This window comes from Diplotaxodon limnothrissa, linkage group LG2, assembly GCF_057381915.1.
Source record: "Diplotaxodon limnothrissa isolate DT_005_m linkage group LG2, D_limnothrissa_male_GT1.1, whole genome shotgun sequence".
In the NCBI taxonomy this organism is placed as follows: Eukaryota; Metazoa; Chordata; class Actinopteri; order Cichliformes; family Cichlidae; genus Diplotaxodon; species Diplotaxodon limnothrissa.
The window spans coordinates 21,495,656-21,511,758 of record NC_140597.1 but is presented as its reverse complement, the minus strand read 5'-3'; the positions used below and the strand labels follow the sequence as shown (position 1 = coordinate 21,511,758).

Sequence of the window (16,103 nt, the reverse complement as noted above, 5' to 3'; positions counted from 1 at the left end):
CACTGCGCACATTAACGCTGTGGATAAAAACATCAAGTTCACCAGGGAAGACACAAAGGACAACTGTTTGCCTTTCCTGGACTGTGCCATGCACATTGAAGAGAACGGCAAACTCAACATCGAAGTTTACCGGAAGCCCACACACACGGACCAGTACCTCCTCTTTGACTCCCATCACCCTCTGGAACACAAACTTGGAGTAATTAGGACCCTACACCACCGGGCAGAACATGTTCCCTCTAAGCCTGAAGGAAAAAAGAAGGAACACACACATGTAAAGGAAGCACTCAAAACGTGCGGCTATCCTAAATGGGCGTTCTTAAAGTCAGCAAAGAGGCAGAGAAAAGAAGACCAGACACCAGCGAGGGAGGATAAGAAGGACAGACGCAACAACATTGTCATCCCCTATGTAGCCGGTGTATCAGAGAAACTCAGGAGAGTTTTCTCCAAGCATGACATCCCAGTGTATTTCAGACCCAGCAACACGCTCAGACAAAAACTGGTTCACCCGAAAGACAAAACGCCAAAACACAAACTTAACAATGTGGTGTATGCTGTACAGTGCAGCGAGGAATGCTCAGACCTCTACATTGGAGAGACCAAACAGCCACTTCACAAGCGCATGGCACAACACAGAAGAGCCACCTCCACAGGACAAGACTCAGCAGTCCATCTGCATCTTAAGGATAAAGGACACTCTTTCGAGGATGCCAATGTTCACATTTTGGACAGAGAGGACAGATGGTTTGAAAGAGGAGTGAAAGAAGCCATCTATGTCCACTGTGAGCGACCATCTTTGAACAGAGGCGGGGGTTTACGACACCAACTCTCTGCCATCTATAATCCAGTTTTGAGATCCCTTCCCAGACGCCTTAACGCCCACTCACATCCTGGGCCATCTGATCTCAGGAATTCGCATGATAAGGTGGGGCCAGGTTTCACAATGAACACACCCGAAACTCTGGCTGATTGGGACCCACACCCAGTTTCACACCTTGGCTCAGGCGATTAGAGGATCATCAGGGGGTCCTTTTGTCCCTCTGTGGGGGGATACTCCCACTAGGTTTATATCTGGGGCTCTCCACCATTTGACCTTAGAACTGAAGAAGCTTCTCGGATGAGAGGTGAAACGTCTTCAAGCAACTTAAAGAAGTCCAGACGCTTTTCTTTGCAAGCTCCTTTGACTACGATGACCTGGATGACTGAGAACCTTCACAGACAAACTAAAATAAATCAAATCAAATCACTTTTATTGTCACATCACATGTGCAGGTACATTGGTACAGTACATGTGAGTGAAATTCTTGTGTGCGAGCTTCACAAGCAACAGAGTTGTGCAAAATACAATAACGTAAAACAAGCAAAATATAAGAATGGCTACATCTGAAACTAATAAATATATGTACTATATATATATATATATATATATATATATATATATATATATATATACATACATACATGCATTTCTGGATGTGTATACTAAATATTTTTCTACGTGTGTGTGTGTGTGTGTGTGTGTGTACACATATTTTACAAATTAAATAGATTAAACAATAAATAAATATATAAAAATATACAGAGTTGAGACATGTGCAAAACAGTGGCATTACTGTACAGTATGGAGTGCATAATGTTAAAGTTCCAGTAGTGAAGCTGAGGTGTCTATGACGTGTTCATCAGTCTGATGGCCTGGTGGAAGAAGCTGTCTCTCAGTCTGCTGGTTCGGGACCGGATGCTGCAGAACCTCCTTCCTGATGGAAGTAGTCTGAACAGTTTATGGCTGGGGTGACTGGAGTCCTTGATGATCCTCCCCGCTTTCCTCAGGCAGCGCTTCCTGTAGATGTCTTGGAGGGAGGGAAGCTCACCTCCAATTATCCGTTCAGAGCACCGCACTACTCGCTGGAGAGCTTTGCGGTTGTAGGCGGTGCTGTTGCCATACCAGGTGGTGATGCATCCAGTGAGGATGCTCTCAATGGCACAGTGATAGAAGGTCCTGAGGATGCGGGGGTTCGTGCCAAATCTTTTCAGTCTCCTGAGAAAGAAGAGGCGCTGCTGCGCCTTCTTCACTGTTTTGTTTGTGTGTACTGACCACGTAAGATCCTCAGCCAGATGTACACCAAGGAACCGGAAGCTGCTCACTCTCTCCACAGCAGCGCCGTTGATGGTGATGGGGGCGTGCACTTCTCTGCACCTCCGGAAGTCCACTATCAACTCCTTTGTCTTTGCGACGTTGAGGGTGAGATGGTAAACACAGAAAAAAGCTGTTGCTTGGGGGAGCTCGCGACGAGGCTGCCATACTCGGCGCCATCTTGTTTCTTCAGAAACTACAACTACAACTAAAACCAACATCTCACATGGTGTCAAAGGCAGTACAGAGGTGGGCTTTCAGGAGTGATTTAAAAAACAGGCAGCAAAGAGGTCTGTCTAATCTCTAAAGGCAGATCGCTCCATGGTTTTGGAATTGCTACAGCATGGTCTCCACTAAGTTTGCGCTTTGGCGAGTTCACCATCAGAGACCTGTACCTACAGTTGCATGCTTTTTTGAGGTCAAACCAGTATGCCCCTATCCTCCTCCTGCCGATGATGTTTTCCTCTCATGTCCCTTCATTTTTATCACCAACAACCTGCTATTACCAGACTGAGGTATCAAAAACATCCTGTGTTTGTGAACAGGTTTGACCTCTGACCTCCGCTGCAGTACCGCACACTCATGCTGAGTCAGTTAAGGAGTGGGAGAAAAGAATGCTTCTGCTTCCACTGTTGCTCCAGACTATTTGTGTGTGTGTCTGTGTTTTTGGAAGGTATTAAGTATTTGGTTACATTTCATCCTTTAATCAAGGCAAATTAAACTCTGATGTTGTAACTTTACACGCGTCCCGTCGTTGCAGCTCATGCAGGGCACTTCTGTCCCTTAGCTACACCCACAGTTAGCCTTAAATAGGTGAGTGTCATCAGCCGGATCGTTCAGGTTTGTCTCAGAAGAAGAAATAAGGGTGAAGTGAGAGCATGTGAGGGCGATTGTGTTTGTGTGTGTGTGGTAATAGGCTGTTCCTCTTGAGAACGATGCTGTCCTAAGACCACACCCCATTTTAAAGTACCCCCCCACCCTCCTCCTTCTTCAGTCCACTTGTCCTTATTTGGTCGTGCTGCCAGCTCGGCTGATGATTGGTGGAGTGAAAACTATTTTGACTGAAACACACACACGCTCGAACACACCTATATTGTTCCCAGCACCTCCCACGTGCACACAGGTACAGACATGATGTAAGGGTTTTCTCTGTACTGATTGCAGCTAAACATAAATACACAATAGCAATAAATTTAATAAGTAGTAAAGTTGTTTTCGAATGCTTGAATGAATCTTTGCCCCAAAAATTTTGTGTTAAAGGTCCAGAGCAATGTTTGAATGAGATGGAATGATACATAAATGCATATCAGACGGCATGTCTTGTCCAAACACGCAGGACAGAAAGCCTCAGTGTGCATACCTGATTCTGCAGGAATTTTAACATCTGGAACTTTCTTGTAATTATGCAGGAGGTCTATGAGGAGACACTGAAGAACGGCCAAAGCAGCATTCCAGATCTCAAATTATGACATTTAAGGAAGCAGCTTATCAGTAAGTTCAGGAAGTTGTTTTGTTATCACACACACTGAATGCATCCACACACCCCCAGCCCCCTCCCCTCCACCAACACAGCTAATTGCCATGAACTGTGTAGACCATCCGTCTTGGACAGTAAATCTAGTGCTATTATTATTATTATTATTTATTCATTTTGTAGAATCAGAAGAAGCACTTATACGTTTCAGATGCTCTTCTTCTACTATTAAAATGGTTTTGAGCGAGCATGAAACTATTTTTCATAAAAGGCAGCGCTGAAAACAATCAGGTAAAACAGCACCACCTAGTGACCAAACAATAAAAAACAAGGACAGGGTCACATTGTATTTATTTTACATCCAGAGATAATCCAGGAAAGTACAGACTCTGTATGCATTTAGAAGATGCGAGTCTACGCTGGGTCACTTGGTGTTGTGTCAGTCAGACGGCTCTCCTGCAGTCTCCAGCTCAGATAAAATAGCTCTGGAAGGGCAGACAGACGAGATACAGTGTGTAAGCTTTAGCAGATTAAATGGGATTCAAATTCAAATTCAAATTTTATTTGTCTCACACTCTCACAGTCTCACACTCTCTCTCACACACACAGTATGACATGGGGGTGAAATGTTTGTAGCTGTGCAATGCCCGACCATTGGGATTGGGAGCTATGATGTCATTGCTGATGTCTGAAGAAATCATTCACCAAGTGGAAAACAACAGCTCAAAATCCATCCATCTATCCATCCAATAAAAGCACTTTTTGTAATAAATCTTTTGCAAGTTTAAGCTCATAATACTGCCCCCAGTGGTAAAGGTTTACGGTGCTTGAATTTTCTAGCCACGATTAACCACATGCATGTTTGGACAGATGAGACAACGTGATGGATGCATCACTCTGGGGCTGTTTTATGGTCAGTGGAACTGATACATTTCAGCAAAGGAAACAGACTACCTTAGAAGTTTTGAGTATAACCTCCAGCCACCTTGGATGCTGAACATAACTGAATGTTTCAGCAGGGCAGTGACCCCAACCACGGGTGGAGGGATGATGTAGAACATTTGAGTTAGTCAAAATCCAGACCTCAGCCAGAATTATGCCAGGTTTACTGATCAAAACCCATAAAATCTGGTAACAGTGTAACTTGATAAGGGCAATTTAACCAAATATCCAATCTTGAGGTTTTTTTGTAATTAAATAACAAAACTATATATCTATCCAGATATCTCTCTCATGTATCCTGCTTACCTTTGCTCTTCAGTCAGCTCAAACTCAGCCAGTGCTCTCTTTGCTAGCCTCCATGTTGTTGGCAGGCAGAAGGCTGCAGACAGCTGCACCAACTGCACTGCTTTCTGGGAGTCACCGTCACTGTGGCACACTGACAGGAAGTTGTTCAAGAGCCCCTCGCTGTAGAGTAACACAGCAGGAAACAGAGTCAGAGGCAACTCAGCCAACACAAGGGTTTGTCTGTGCAGGTTCTGGATCATCAAGCTCACAGTAGCTTTGAGAGCTTGAAAAGAAGAAAGTGGATTTCTTTTGTCTTCTCTTCAAACTCTTTAATATCAGTTTTTAAATGTCCTAAATAAAGTTACACAGGAGAAGTTTTCTGCATAAAAATATAGCAATTGTTGTTCATGTGTGACATGATGAAGGAGTGTGGGCTTTGTCATTGTCATCACTCATTATGAGTCTAGTCTGAAGTGAGACTTACGAAGGAACTCTGTTCCTGGACTTGAAGAGCTGCAGCATCTCCCTGCAGAGAAAAGGTGACATTAGATTGCAGCCAAGTCAGAATACAGTAAAAGTTCTCCTCCTGACATGTGCGGCTGTCGCTCTCACCAGGCCTGTCGGGTCTTGTTAGCTCGCAGCAGCAGTGTGGTGATGTGTGAGAGGGAGGCGGCGCTCCACTCTATACTGGGCCTCAAATCAAATACACTCTTTACATCCAGAGCGCATGCTGCAAAGGACTCCTGAACCTGCAGGCAAAAGGCAGGCGAGCTCATAGAAACACACTCAGGTCGGCATTACTAACTCGCTCAACATCACTGTCCAGATGGCGAAAACTGATAACACAAATGTCGTCAGACTGACCTCAGAACTGTGTTTCTCTCTGGCCATGAGGCTGAGCAGCTCCTCCACCAGATCGGGTTTGTTATCGTGCCCGAGAGTCTTGATGTCTGAAAAAACAGGTCAATGTGACAGATCCTGACATGCAGAGGAAGGGGCTTTTTAAACAATCAATGCATTGTCTACTCTTCATCAAGATATGCACTGAACAATGCATCTTGGAACTCACCTTTCCATATAGAAGGCAGCAAGTCCAGACGGCTGTCCGTGTCCAGGGCCTGCAGCAGGTCCCTCATTCCCTGAGGGTTGGGGTAGTAGAGCTACAAACGCAGGATATAAGGAAAGGTAGTTAAAGCAAGACTGAAGGTGAAACCTATTATTTCTTTATTTTTTCCTTTATAAAGACAGAGACAGCCAAAGAATCTTCCAAAACAAATCAGGTTTTTCCCCTTTTTTTCTCAACTTAGCGCACTTGTGACCCGGAAAGATGACAGATTATAACTGAGACATTATGTGCATATATTTAAATATCATTTACATATGCATATAATATAAGCACATGGAGCAGATGGAGAGAAGCAGATATGCACTGACCGAGGGAATGATCTGCTTGTACCATTTCAGCACCACATCAATGTGCTCCATCATGCACAGCAGGTTGAAGAAGCGACCACTGCAGAGGAGGGAGAATGGTTGTTTACCTACCCACGTTTACTGCTTATAACTGGATCAGATACAGATTCAGAGTGATTATACTGCATTACACGACCACATCATTGGAAGTTAGCAGAGGGTTCCTACTTACTAGTAAATGCTCTGCTGGAAGGAGTCTCCCAGCAGCCTCCAGTTCTCCCCGACATCTACCAAACTCTGGATTTTATATCCCAGCTCCAGATCTTTACTGTCCAAACACTGCAAGGACAAAAAGCATGCACGCGGAAACAGGTCACGCTGTATAAGCAGGGCATAGCCTCCTTTAATTATAATGTATGACTGATAATTGTGTCACCACTGATCTGGGAGCTAAGAATCAAACGCTGCCATGAGACTGTCGAGACTGTAAAGCAGGACTCACTATTCTCATTGCGCTGGAGAAGAACAGAACTGGAGAGACAGAGAGAGAACACAGCATCAGTTTTACCATCCACATGTCCGCACGTTTGTTCTACCCAAACAAAAGGAAACATTTGCTAAATCTGTCGTGCGCCGTGATATACCATCGTCAGGGTCCTGGCAGGTGAAGATGCGTCCCTCCAGCTCAGCTATCACCTCCTGAAGAAGATCAGTGTTGTTCTGTGCAGAAGAGGCTGGAGAGGAAACACATGGGGTGAATGCACATTTGAAAGCATGCAGCCGACAAACAGCGCAGATGCCTGTGAGGGTCACGTATGAGAGCAACTGCAGGGCTACCTGATTTGTAAAAGACTGCCAGGATGTGGTCGTAGGAGGCCAGGCTGGGAGCTGCACACACACACACACACACACACACTCAGAGAAAAAAATAAGACTTGCCTGTAAAACACCAAATAATAAATACGAATGGCAGTGTTACCTATCCCCAGCGCCTTCATCTCATTCAGAGTGTGCAGAGCTTGTGTTTTGGCCAAGAAGCCGCAGCGTCTCAGAGCTTTGAGGACGCTGTTGAAGGTCAACAGGTCAGGACGAACTTTCTGCTGATTCATCTGGTTCAACAGCTCCTGCAGACAAGGAGACGCCATTGTGAATATTAACTATTTGATTTGATTTGATTAACTAGGAGACCAGAAAGGGTCCAATGGAGAAGAGAGCGTGAACACGGATGACCTTTAGCTTTAAAAGGTTGGAAACGACCAAACTACCAGTGCAAAGATGGCAGTAAATACAAAACCTCTTTACCACAGGACAAATTACTTGTGTTTGTTTGCCTTTTTTTTTTTTTTTTTTAAAATACAAAAGCATTGTGCAGCAGCGATCAATAAATCAGTGTGAAGGGTCTTACAGCAACGAGGTCCCATCGCTCATTAAATTTGTCTCGGACATCTGGAGCTGCTGAGATCAGAGCATTGAAGATGTGGACATCAGCTGAAGGGAAACGATTGGGTTATTAGTTAACAGATTACATATATAATGTAAAATATATACAAAAATACATAATATATGGCCAAAAGTACTTGGCCACCCCATTACACCCACAGTTAAACTCTGAGTCGGGCTATAAGAGTCCTCCAGTTTTTCCATCTTCGATGAAACAACATATTTCCTTATCACCGTAAGAAGACACAAAATTCATTCAATTTAAGTTCAAGACTCATTTAAATGATGAGAAGAATAACTACACGAAAGGCCACATGATTGCTAGAAGCAATGACATGACCTCTATACAGTATTTAACCAAAGCAGTGATATTAACCAAAGCAGCTCACCTGTCAGCCTGTTGTTAAGCATATCTGTGTACATGCTGAATGCCTTTGCATAGGCTCCATGCTGTGGGGACACACACACGAATATTAGGATACACTAAAATGACCCTTTCACTGCTGTTGCAATGCTGCAGGCCTGCATTTAGCCTGTGACTCTGATGCACGCCTACCTTGACCATGCCTCTGATGAGAGCAGAGTAACAGCGTGTATCCCGCTCTGGCAGCAGGTTAAAGATTCTCTCCGCATTGTTGTTTTCTTTCCAGGTGAACTTCAGGAAGTCTGAAGCTCGGCGGACCCGTGCTTTCCTTTTCTTCAGCTCCTCTCCAAATTCCTGCGGAGAAAAAACAGAGAAGTATCCTGCAGTGCTAACGTCCTTTTCACTGGAGCAGCTACTTTAATGTTACGTCAGGCGGGAACTCACTGCGTCGTCTGTCTGTGGCTCCCCATCCTGGACGGGGTCCCTGTCGCTGTAGAGACAGATAAGGTCCAGCAGGCTATGGGTTGTTTCCATGGAGACAGTAGTGCCTGAAAAAAAATTGCAAAAAAACATTTTTAAATGTGAAGCTTTGAGCTCCAAAGTAACATTCTGTAAAATGCAAAGAACTTCTGCAGACAACACCTATACTACTGATGCACACAATAGCAGAGTAAATAAGTATTTGGAGTACAGCTTTACGATATTCATGCTGTGCGTGCATGTGTGTGTGTGTGTGTGCGCGTGTGTTCTCACCAGCTTGCAGTAACTGATCATACATGTCAACAGCAGCTGTAACTTTCCTCAGGGTGATCCTTTCCTTCAGTGCTTCCTCACTCACCTCCTCAAGACGCAGGGATACAGTCTCTGGCATCAGACACTACACACAGACCGACACACAGACACGACAACCAACTGCTTAGTGAAAAGGAACCGCACAATACGAGAGCAGCACTACACTACATACCCACACTTCCACACACTGCTGTGTATTTCTTACGGGTATATGAGGTTCTGCAAAGTCTTTGGTGAAGAGTTTGGGGTTGTTGTTGACGATGTATTTGGCTGCAGATCTGCCGGACTCCTGAGAGAGAGAGAACAGCTTCTGCAGAGATACAATAAAGCTGGTTTATTAGGTTGCTCGCAGAGTAATGAGCAATACAGGCAAAAAACAAAGTTGTCTGCGTTACCTGATCTAAGACTCTTGAAATGAATTAAATAAAAAGAGAAACTGTCTGATGTAACTAACAGTGTCCCTAAATATACATACAAGCATAAAGACATGTTTTAACATACAAACTCAGTAGAAGTCCTGGGAGAGAGGTAAGGATCATCCTGGAATTGGTAGGGATATGCTGTGGGATCCTGCAGGGGCAAAGAAAAGGCGGTCAGTCCAAGCTAAAAATCCAGCTTCATGAATACAGTGAAAAATGTGAAGGTGCTCTCACCCTGCTGACAGTTGAAGCCAGCGCCTCCAGCACTGCCTCTCTGCTCCTGTTTGATAAAGAAAAACATGATTTTAATGCCTCATTTAAAGAACGCTTTAAACAAAAGAGCATGAGAGGCTGTAATACCCCACTTCACAGTCAGATCAGCTCATACCATGTCTTCTTCCTGGGGATGACAACGGACTCTGTCGATTCTGCAACACAATTGACGAGACGTGAAGATTAAAAATGAAAGCTTTGATGTAATAAATGCTCCTTTCAGTTCAATATTTTCCTGCTCAACTAAACTCATTGATGAAATCTAAATGCTTCCTAAATTTAACCCACTGACTAACAAACACTGAATTTATATCATTTACCTTTATTGGCTTCAGCAGCTTGCTGTCGTAGAGCTGAGGTCCAACCGAAGCCCCTGAAAGATCATTTTTGTCAGTTTAGCCAGAATGATTTTTTCCATCCTTGTTACACTTCAATCTAAAAACACGACCAGCGCTACACCTGCTTTAACTGGATGATGTATCCTCACAGGTCTGTCGGCTGAAATTAAGCGCTCCTCTATCGACACTAAAATATGTTTCACTTAACAGCGGTCTGGTTTATTTTCCACTAACGTCAACACAACAAATCACCCTAGAATTAAACTGTTAAGTGTTTGGGTTGCTTTGCTCAAGTCTGTTGTGTCACCAGCTCATATTTTCAGGCGAGAATGTAGCTGTGTAAACCTCAAGTATCTGCTCAGTTTATCAAGACACCACATATTTTCAAAAGCGCTCCGATGTTTTCAGAGACGTCTGTTACCCACTAGCTCGATATCTAGCCGGGGCAAGGCTCACTCGAGCCGTGAGAACACCGGACTCCCGGCAGATCGTTTTCAAACACACCGCTGTCTTTCGCTGCTCAGGTTAAACATGATATATAAGTCACTTAGATAACTTACAAATGTTATTGTTTGGCTTATTTTAGTATTTTATTTGTTCCTGAGTAAATCGGTTTGGCTGAGATTAAAGTTATAGTTTTTACACAGCTGAATAAACATCAAGCAGACAGCTGATTATCAGAAGTGTGAGATGCTCGAGAATATACTCCGGTGTCCTGTTATATTTTAGATAGCAAGGAGTTTATTAAACTTCACCGAAACAATCTGCAAATTTCATTGAAATTTAATAAACGATCATCTTGTCTTTATTTTTAGTTAGCACATACCTTAAACACTTAAAGCTGTAAGCTAATGATAGTTATATAAGAGCAGATGCTGCTGGTGCAATAAGCTGAACGTTTTACGTCCAATGGATGATGATCTGATTAGTCGACTAATCGCAAAAATAATCGGTGACTAGTCGACTATCAAAATAATCGTTTGTGGCAGCCCTAGTGTGTGTGTGTGTGTGTGTGTGGGGGGGGGGGGGGGGGGGGGGGGGGGGGGCTAGCAAAAAACAGTTTGGGAACCACTGCACTTCTGTCACAAATCTCCCTGACACTTGTCTCCAACCTTCCCTGTGCTCTCGTCCATTATTCTGGGTGAATTTAAATTTGCCCATCACTACCTCTGCACCTTACATCTTCACTGTTACACCTGCCTCGCTCTCATTCCCACACTTCCTGTCTAACATCAGCCGACTTTTGTGAAAAAGGAGAGAAAAAAAAAAGCTTTCACGGCGGTCACATTATGTACATCTGGCATCGTCTATGAGTATTGGCCTGACAGCACATCAGTAAGGCTCTGCCACTGTTTCATCTGTGACCTGCTTGTTTGCAGAGGGTCCTCCAAGCAAACTCGGACATTTCAGCTGTTACATTCACACGTCATAGCTAACATCTCAGCAGCTTATTCAGCACCTCTAGCTCCTTGTGTCAGATATATTCTTATGTGCCGAGGATTACAAAAGGCAGTTAATGGTTGTGGAAAATGCAGGTGTGACGCTTTTTAACGTTTTAGTTACTATTTTCCTCACTAATGTAGACATTTAAGAATCCGTGCAGGTAGCTGGTTAGTTGGGGCTTCACACGTCTAGCAGCTCTCTGATGTAAACGACGTGAAGACATGACCTCCTGTCAGACGGCGCTAGCTGCTGCAGCTGTCGCACTCTTGTCGCAACAAATAAAAAACACAACATAGGAGACGAATGAATAACGCCCGTATTTAAAATAACCATTTATCAACTCGTCCTACCTGTGGCCCAACAGCTGCTCGAGGTTATATAGAATAAATCGTCCGTTTCTCTGCACAGAGTGCCCTATGTGCCTACCGGGCGCCGCCATATTGCTACAAACTGAAGGATTCTGGGAGGGACGAAACTATCTGTGCTAAGACGGAGGGGGGAGTTAAATAACAAGTAGTGACATTTTGGAGGATATAGTGCACTTTTCCCTTTCATGTAGAACAAAAAAGAATATTTATCTTTAAGTGTGGTCATTTAAACTTTAAACATGCAGCAGGTGTTGTGGAAAGTTTAGTCATACCTATTCGTGTCTCCCCTGTCGTAGAAACTTACGTGTTACGGCCCCACGTGTGAAACAGGAGGAATAGCTTCTCACTGAGCGCCATGAAGTAATCTATGTAAACGGGTAAAAAGTGCTGATAATTCCCCGCCAAAGAAGATGTTGTTCGGAAAAGAAGTGCCATGGCGGCGTTTGGAAGGCATGTCGTTTGGCATTTACTCCGCCGAAGAGATAAGGTGAGGGAGCTGGTCGGTTTTTAGCTACGCGCTAAGTGCTAGTTCAAAACAACACGCAAGAGACAGCATGATGAGAAGTTCTGGCTTTTCACAAAGCGTATAGTATGTTTTGTGGTTGCTGTGTTGTTGTTATTAATGTGTGTTCATCTGTGAAACGTGTAAGGACCTCCCGTTATAAGGTTATTACCGTTGTGCTACTTTACAGTCCAGCCTCCCAGTATGCTGTGATAAAGAACGTGTCATCGAGTAAACACAGATATGCACCTATTCGGAACAGACCCAAGAGCTGCTAGAAATTCAGTATAACTGTAGTAAAGACATAATGCATCGATAATAACGTCAAAAATGTCTGATCTGAACTTTCTTTATGTACCATGATTCAAAAATAGCCAGTGAAACCTTGTTGTGCCCCTGTCATGACTAATGTCCTCTTAATTTCCAACAAGCTGTTGTGTGAAAGCTGAGGTTTGGTTTACAAACTGGTGCATTTCTAATAATCTATGTATCTTGCGAATTTCCCTCATGCAGAAAGTTGAGTGTGAAAGCCATCACTAACTTCAGGTTCCTGGATGGTGTTGGGAATGTGGCCCCAAACGGCTTGTATGATCTGGCTCTGGGACCAGCAGACATCAAAGAGGTAAGATCTTCAGACGTGATGATGCATTTGTCACAGATTAGTCCGTACCATTTTATTTCCCATTTAGGTTTTATGCCTGTACAGCTTAAGTTTCAGGAAGTAATCCACCAAAAAGGGCTCATAATGTTCTGGAATCTGTAGATTTTGGAATAAATAATGATCAGTTGAATGTGTTGTTTTCATGTGTTCATGGTTGTGTGTTGCTGCTTTTACCCAGGTGTGTTCAACCTGCTGTCAGGATTTCAACAACTGCCCAGGCCACCTTGGACACATAGAGTTACCTCTACCTGTGTATAATCCATTGTTCTTTGATGTAAGCGTTTCACATGCACACATACACGCTTACAAAGAGTAGCAGTGTTAAGCATCTGCTTTTCCTTCCTCACCTTAATGTCTGCGCTGACCTCTCTCTTCAGAAACTCTACCTGCTGATCCGTGGCTCGTGCCTGGCGTGTCACATGCTAACATGTCCTCGAGCAGCCATGCACCTGCTGCTGAACCAGCTCAAGTTATTGGACCACGGAGCCATGCAGGAGGTCTACCAGATCGAACAAGTTCTCGGCCAGGTGGGTTCTGCACTCACGATGGCATGAAGTGCACCGACACAGGGCCAGGTGTAGTAAACGGAGCAAACTAGTTTTGACAGGTGTGGTTAGTTTTACAAGGGATTTAAAAAGAAATTAACCGAGTTTGGACTCTTGCAGCAGCTTCTCCTACGATGGGGTCTTTCACTGTTTTGTTTTTTCACTTCTGCTTCTCTGTGCTTTGTAATTATCACAGGTCAGTGTTAGTCTCTTTATGTTTGATTCATTTGACTCTGTGTGTGTGTTTGTGTTAGTACATGGAGGAGAATGTCAAAGCGACTGTCGATGAGGTCGTGCAGGTGCTGCAGGTGTTTACAGACGCCACAGTTGGAATGAACGCAGCGACTTCAGAGAACACCAAACCTGTGAGTACACACTTACAGACTCATGAAGGAATGCATGGAGATGTTTTGTGAATGAAATAAAACCGCACGTAAATCAGATTGCGATGTGCATTTGTGTCAGCTGTGCAGTTTTTCTGTTTATTTAGCATGTGTGTGTGTGTGTGTGTGTGTGTTTCAGATTAAGCACTTGGTTGAGAAGAAAGGCAGTTTGATTAACGACTTCTGGAAGATCCATATGAAAACCAGGAAGTGTCCTCACTGCGGGTAACTCGATGGAATGCACACATCTGTCACTGATATTCATCCTGTTTATGATTTCAGCAAATAGTGTCTTTACTGGATGTCAGTGTTGAAAAGTGTTGCTCTAAAGTCGTCTTCAAGTCAAAGTTTAATCATCCCTCGCTGTAATGTAATACATGATAATGGAGAGGTTTATACTTACATATAAACAATATATTCTCCCTTATTGTGACGTAGGGACGACCGTGGCTCAGGGGGTTGGGAATTGCATCTGTAATCGGAAGGTTGCCGGTTCGAGCCCCGGCTTGGACGGTCTCGGTCGTTGTGTCCTTGGGCAAGACACTTTACCCTACTTGCCTACTGGTGTTGGCCAGAGGGGCCGATTGCGCGATATGGCAGCCTCGCTTCTGTCAGCCTGCCCCAGGGCAGCTGTGGCTACAACTGTAGCTGCCTCCACCAGTGTATGAATGTGAGAGTGAATGAATAGTGGTATTGTAAAGCGCTTTGGGTGCCTTGAAAAGTGCTATATAAATCCAATCCATTATTATTATTATTATTATTATTATTATTATTATTAGTCATGCACTCTGTGTGTGTTTGTGTAGTTGTGGCAGGTCTACAGTGCGTCACGAACACAACAGTAAGCTGATTGTCACGATGCCATCAGGAGCTCAAACCAGTGACAAAACTGAAGGTGAGCAGTGTTTTCAGGAAATGCAGATAAACAGACAAAACACAGCACAGTCCGCACACGTGGCACAAAATCAAGCTGACTGTTAGCTCGACGGCTGCTGCGTAACTTGCCTTTTCTGTCATGCAGTTTCACTGCTGAACAAATGTCTGGTTAATTGTGATTTGTGGTGGACTTGATATACGTCTGTTTTAGTGGTGGCTGCACGCACCTCCTCTCACTCTGATCCATAACCATGTCTCCCTGCAGAAGATCTGCTGCGTGGAAAGAGAGTCTACATGACTGCCAGCACTGCTCGAGAGCACGTCAACAAAGTGTGGGAAAAGGAAGGTAGGCCAGAAATAAAGGCTCCAGGTTACATGTTTAAGGCTCTTCTAAGCCCCTCCCTCCAGACACACGCAGACACATTCACCCACATGTCTCTTGTGGATTAAAAGTCAACCCTGACTTTCAGCTGCATGTGATATTTAAAGTCTTTTCTCCCAGATCAGCGTGTACTGCTTAACCTGTGATTTAGTAGGAAAAAAACCTGTGATTGGCCAAAGCGTCCCATTAAGACAAGAGGGAACTTCAGCTGCCTTTCAGCTCTGTCAAACTTCATTGTGCTGGAAGGTTGTTGTGTATTAAAATATGATGCTTATTCCAGTTTCAGTGAGGAGATTACAGCATTTCTGAGTATTTGAAGCTGGACGTTTGGTTTGGGGGTGTGTTAGAGAGCCAACATGAAAGAAGCTGCTCGTTACATATGTGTAAAATGCAATGTAACAAGTTTAAAAAAAGAGAGAGATCGCTTTGGCTTTTACTATTGTTTATTTTTGCTCTGCATTTATTAAGAACGTGCTCATGCTCTCATACAAATACATGTATAACGTGGCCAGTCATAAAAATACCTGAGTGCACACCTTACAGTCACGAAACTTTAGTGTGTGTGTGTGTGTGTGTGTGTGTGAGCAGAATTCAAAGCACTACTTGTGTTATTTCTTCAGGTTTCTTCCTCAAGTGTCTGTTCTCTGGGCTGGAGGAGTGCATGTGGTCCAAAGAAGGGGGAAGCAGTTTCTACCCTGACCTCTTCTTCCTGGAGCTGCTTGTGGTCCCGCCATGCAGGTACAACATTACACAGTTGGCACAGTAGCACCTGTTTGTTTTACACTGAAACACCTACCACTCCGACCTGTAATCTGTTACTGCTGTACGAGCAGCTTATTTTTATTCAAACACTACACTCCTCATCTCCCCCGTCAGGTATCGTCCAATCAATCGCCTGGGTGACCAGATGTTTACTAACGGTCAGACAGTGAACATGCAGGCTGTCATGAAGGACTGTGACATCATAAGAAAACTCCTGGCCCTCATAGCTGGCGAGAAAATTGTCCCGGAGACAGAGGTGAGTCGGAGACGATGAAACATGAAGAGTGTAAGAAGCTGAGCAGCTGAAGCG

General features: G+C 44.0%; 2 protein-coding genes across 3 annotated transcripts in view; one reads left to right on the top strand and one right to left on the bottom strand.

The window, feature by feature from the left end:
• Positions 1-3,945: 3,945 nt before the first annotated feature.
• On the bottom strand, positions 3,946-11,777 carry ptcd3 (pentatricopeptide repeat domain 3). Its single transcript, XM_085368075.1, has 23 exons — positions 11,665-11,777; positions 9,854-9,906; positions 9,649-9,688; positions 9,495-9,540; positions 9,343-9,411; positions 9,047-9,151; positions 8,803-8,926; positions 8,494-8,597; positions 8,242-8,403; positions 8,075-8,135; positions 7,651-7,733; positions 7,225-7,369; positions 7,083-7,133; positions 6,890-6,979; positions 6,748-6,776; positions 6,478-6,584; positions 6,267-6,345; positions 5,902-5,992; positions 5,697-5,782; positions 5,445-5,581; positions 5,317-5,358; positions 4,854-5,012; positions 3,946-4,090 (listed from the first exon to the last, which is right to left on the bottom strand). Exons 1-23 carry the CDS (start codon positions 11,751-11,753, stop codon positions 4,045-4,047), a joined length of 1,998 nt encoding a protein of 665 aa, XP_085224201.1. The 5' UTR covers positions 11,754-11,777; the 3' UTR covers positions 3,946-4,044.
• A 225-nt stretch (positions 11,778-12,002) lies between these two features.
• polr1a (RNA polymerase I subunit A) overlaps positions 12,003-16,103 on the top strand; it is a 28,953-nt gene continuing 24,852 nt past the window's right edge. For both annotated transcript variants that reach the window (XM_085361093.1, XM_085361085.1), the window contains exons 1-10: positions 12,003-12,169; positions 12,698-12,806; positions 13,024-13,119; positions 13,223-13,372; positions 13,645-13,755; positions 13,913-13,998; positions 14,580-14,668; positions 14,915-14,995; positions 15,652-15,769; positions 15,908-16,049. In XM_085361093.1, coding sequence (XP_085217219.1) covers positions 12,093-12,169; positions 12,698-12,806; positions 13,024-13,119; positions 13,223-13,372; positions 13,645-13,755; positions 13,913-13,998; positions 14,580-14,668; positions 14,915-14,995; positions 15,652-15,769; positions 15,908-16,049 — 1,059 coding nt within the window. In that variant the 5' untranslated portion in view covers positions 12,003-12,092. The remainder of the gene's footprint in view (positions 12,170-12,697; positions 12,807-13,023; positions 13,120-13,222; positions 13,373-13,644; positions 13,756-13,912; positions 13,999-14,579; positions 14,669-14,914; positions 14,996-15,651; positions 15,770-15,907; positions 16,050-16,103) is intronic.

What these genes read in the sequence shown, in the direction of transcription:
- ptcd3 (XM_085368075.1), bottom strand. Translation starts at nt 11,753, where the DNA reads ATGGCGGCGCCCGGTAGGCACATAGGGCACTCTGTGCAGAGAAACGGA. An exon ending in GAGCAGCTGTTGGGCCACAG is followed by an intron (nt 9,907 to 11,664) that starts GTAGGACGAGTT and finishes ATGATCTTTCAG; the next exon opens with GGGCTTCGGTTGGACCTCAG. An exon ending in ACAAGCAGATCATTCCCTCG is followed by an intron (nt 5,993 to 6,266) that starts GTCAGTGCATAT and finishes CTGCGTTTGTAG; the next exon opens with CTCTACTACCCCAACCCTCA.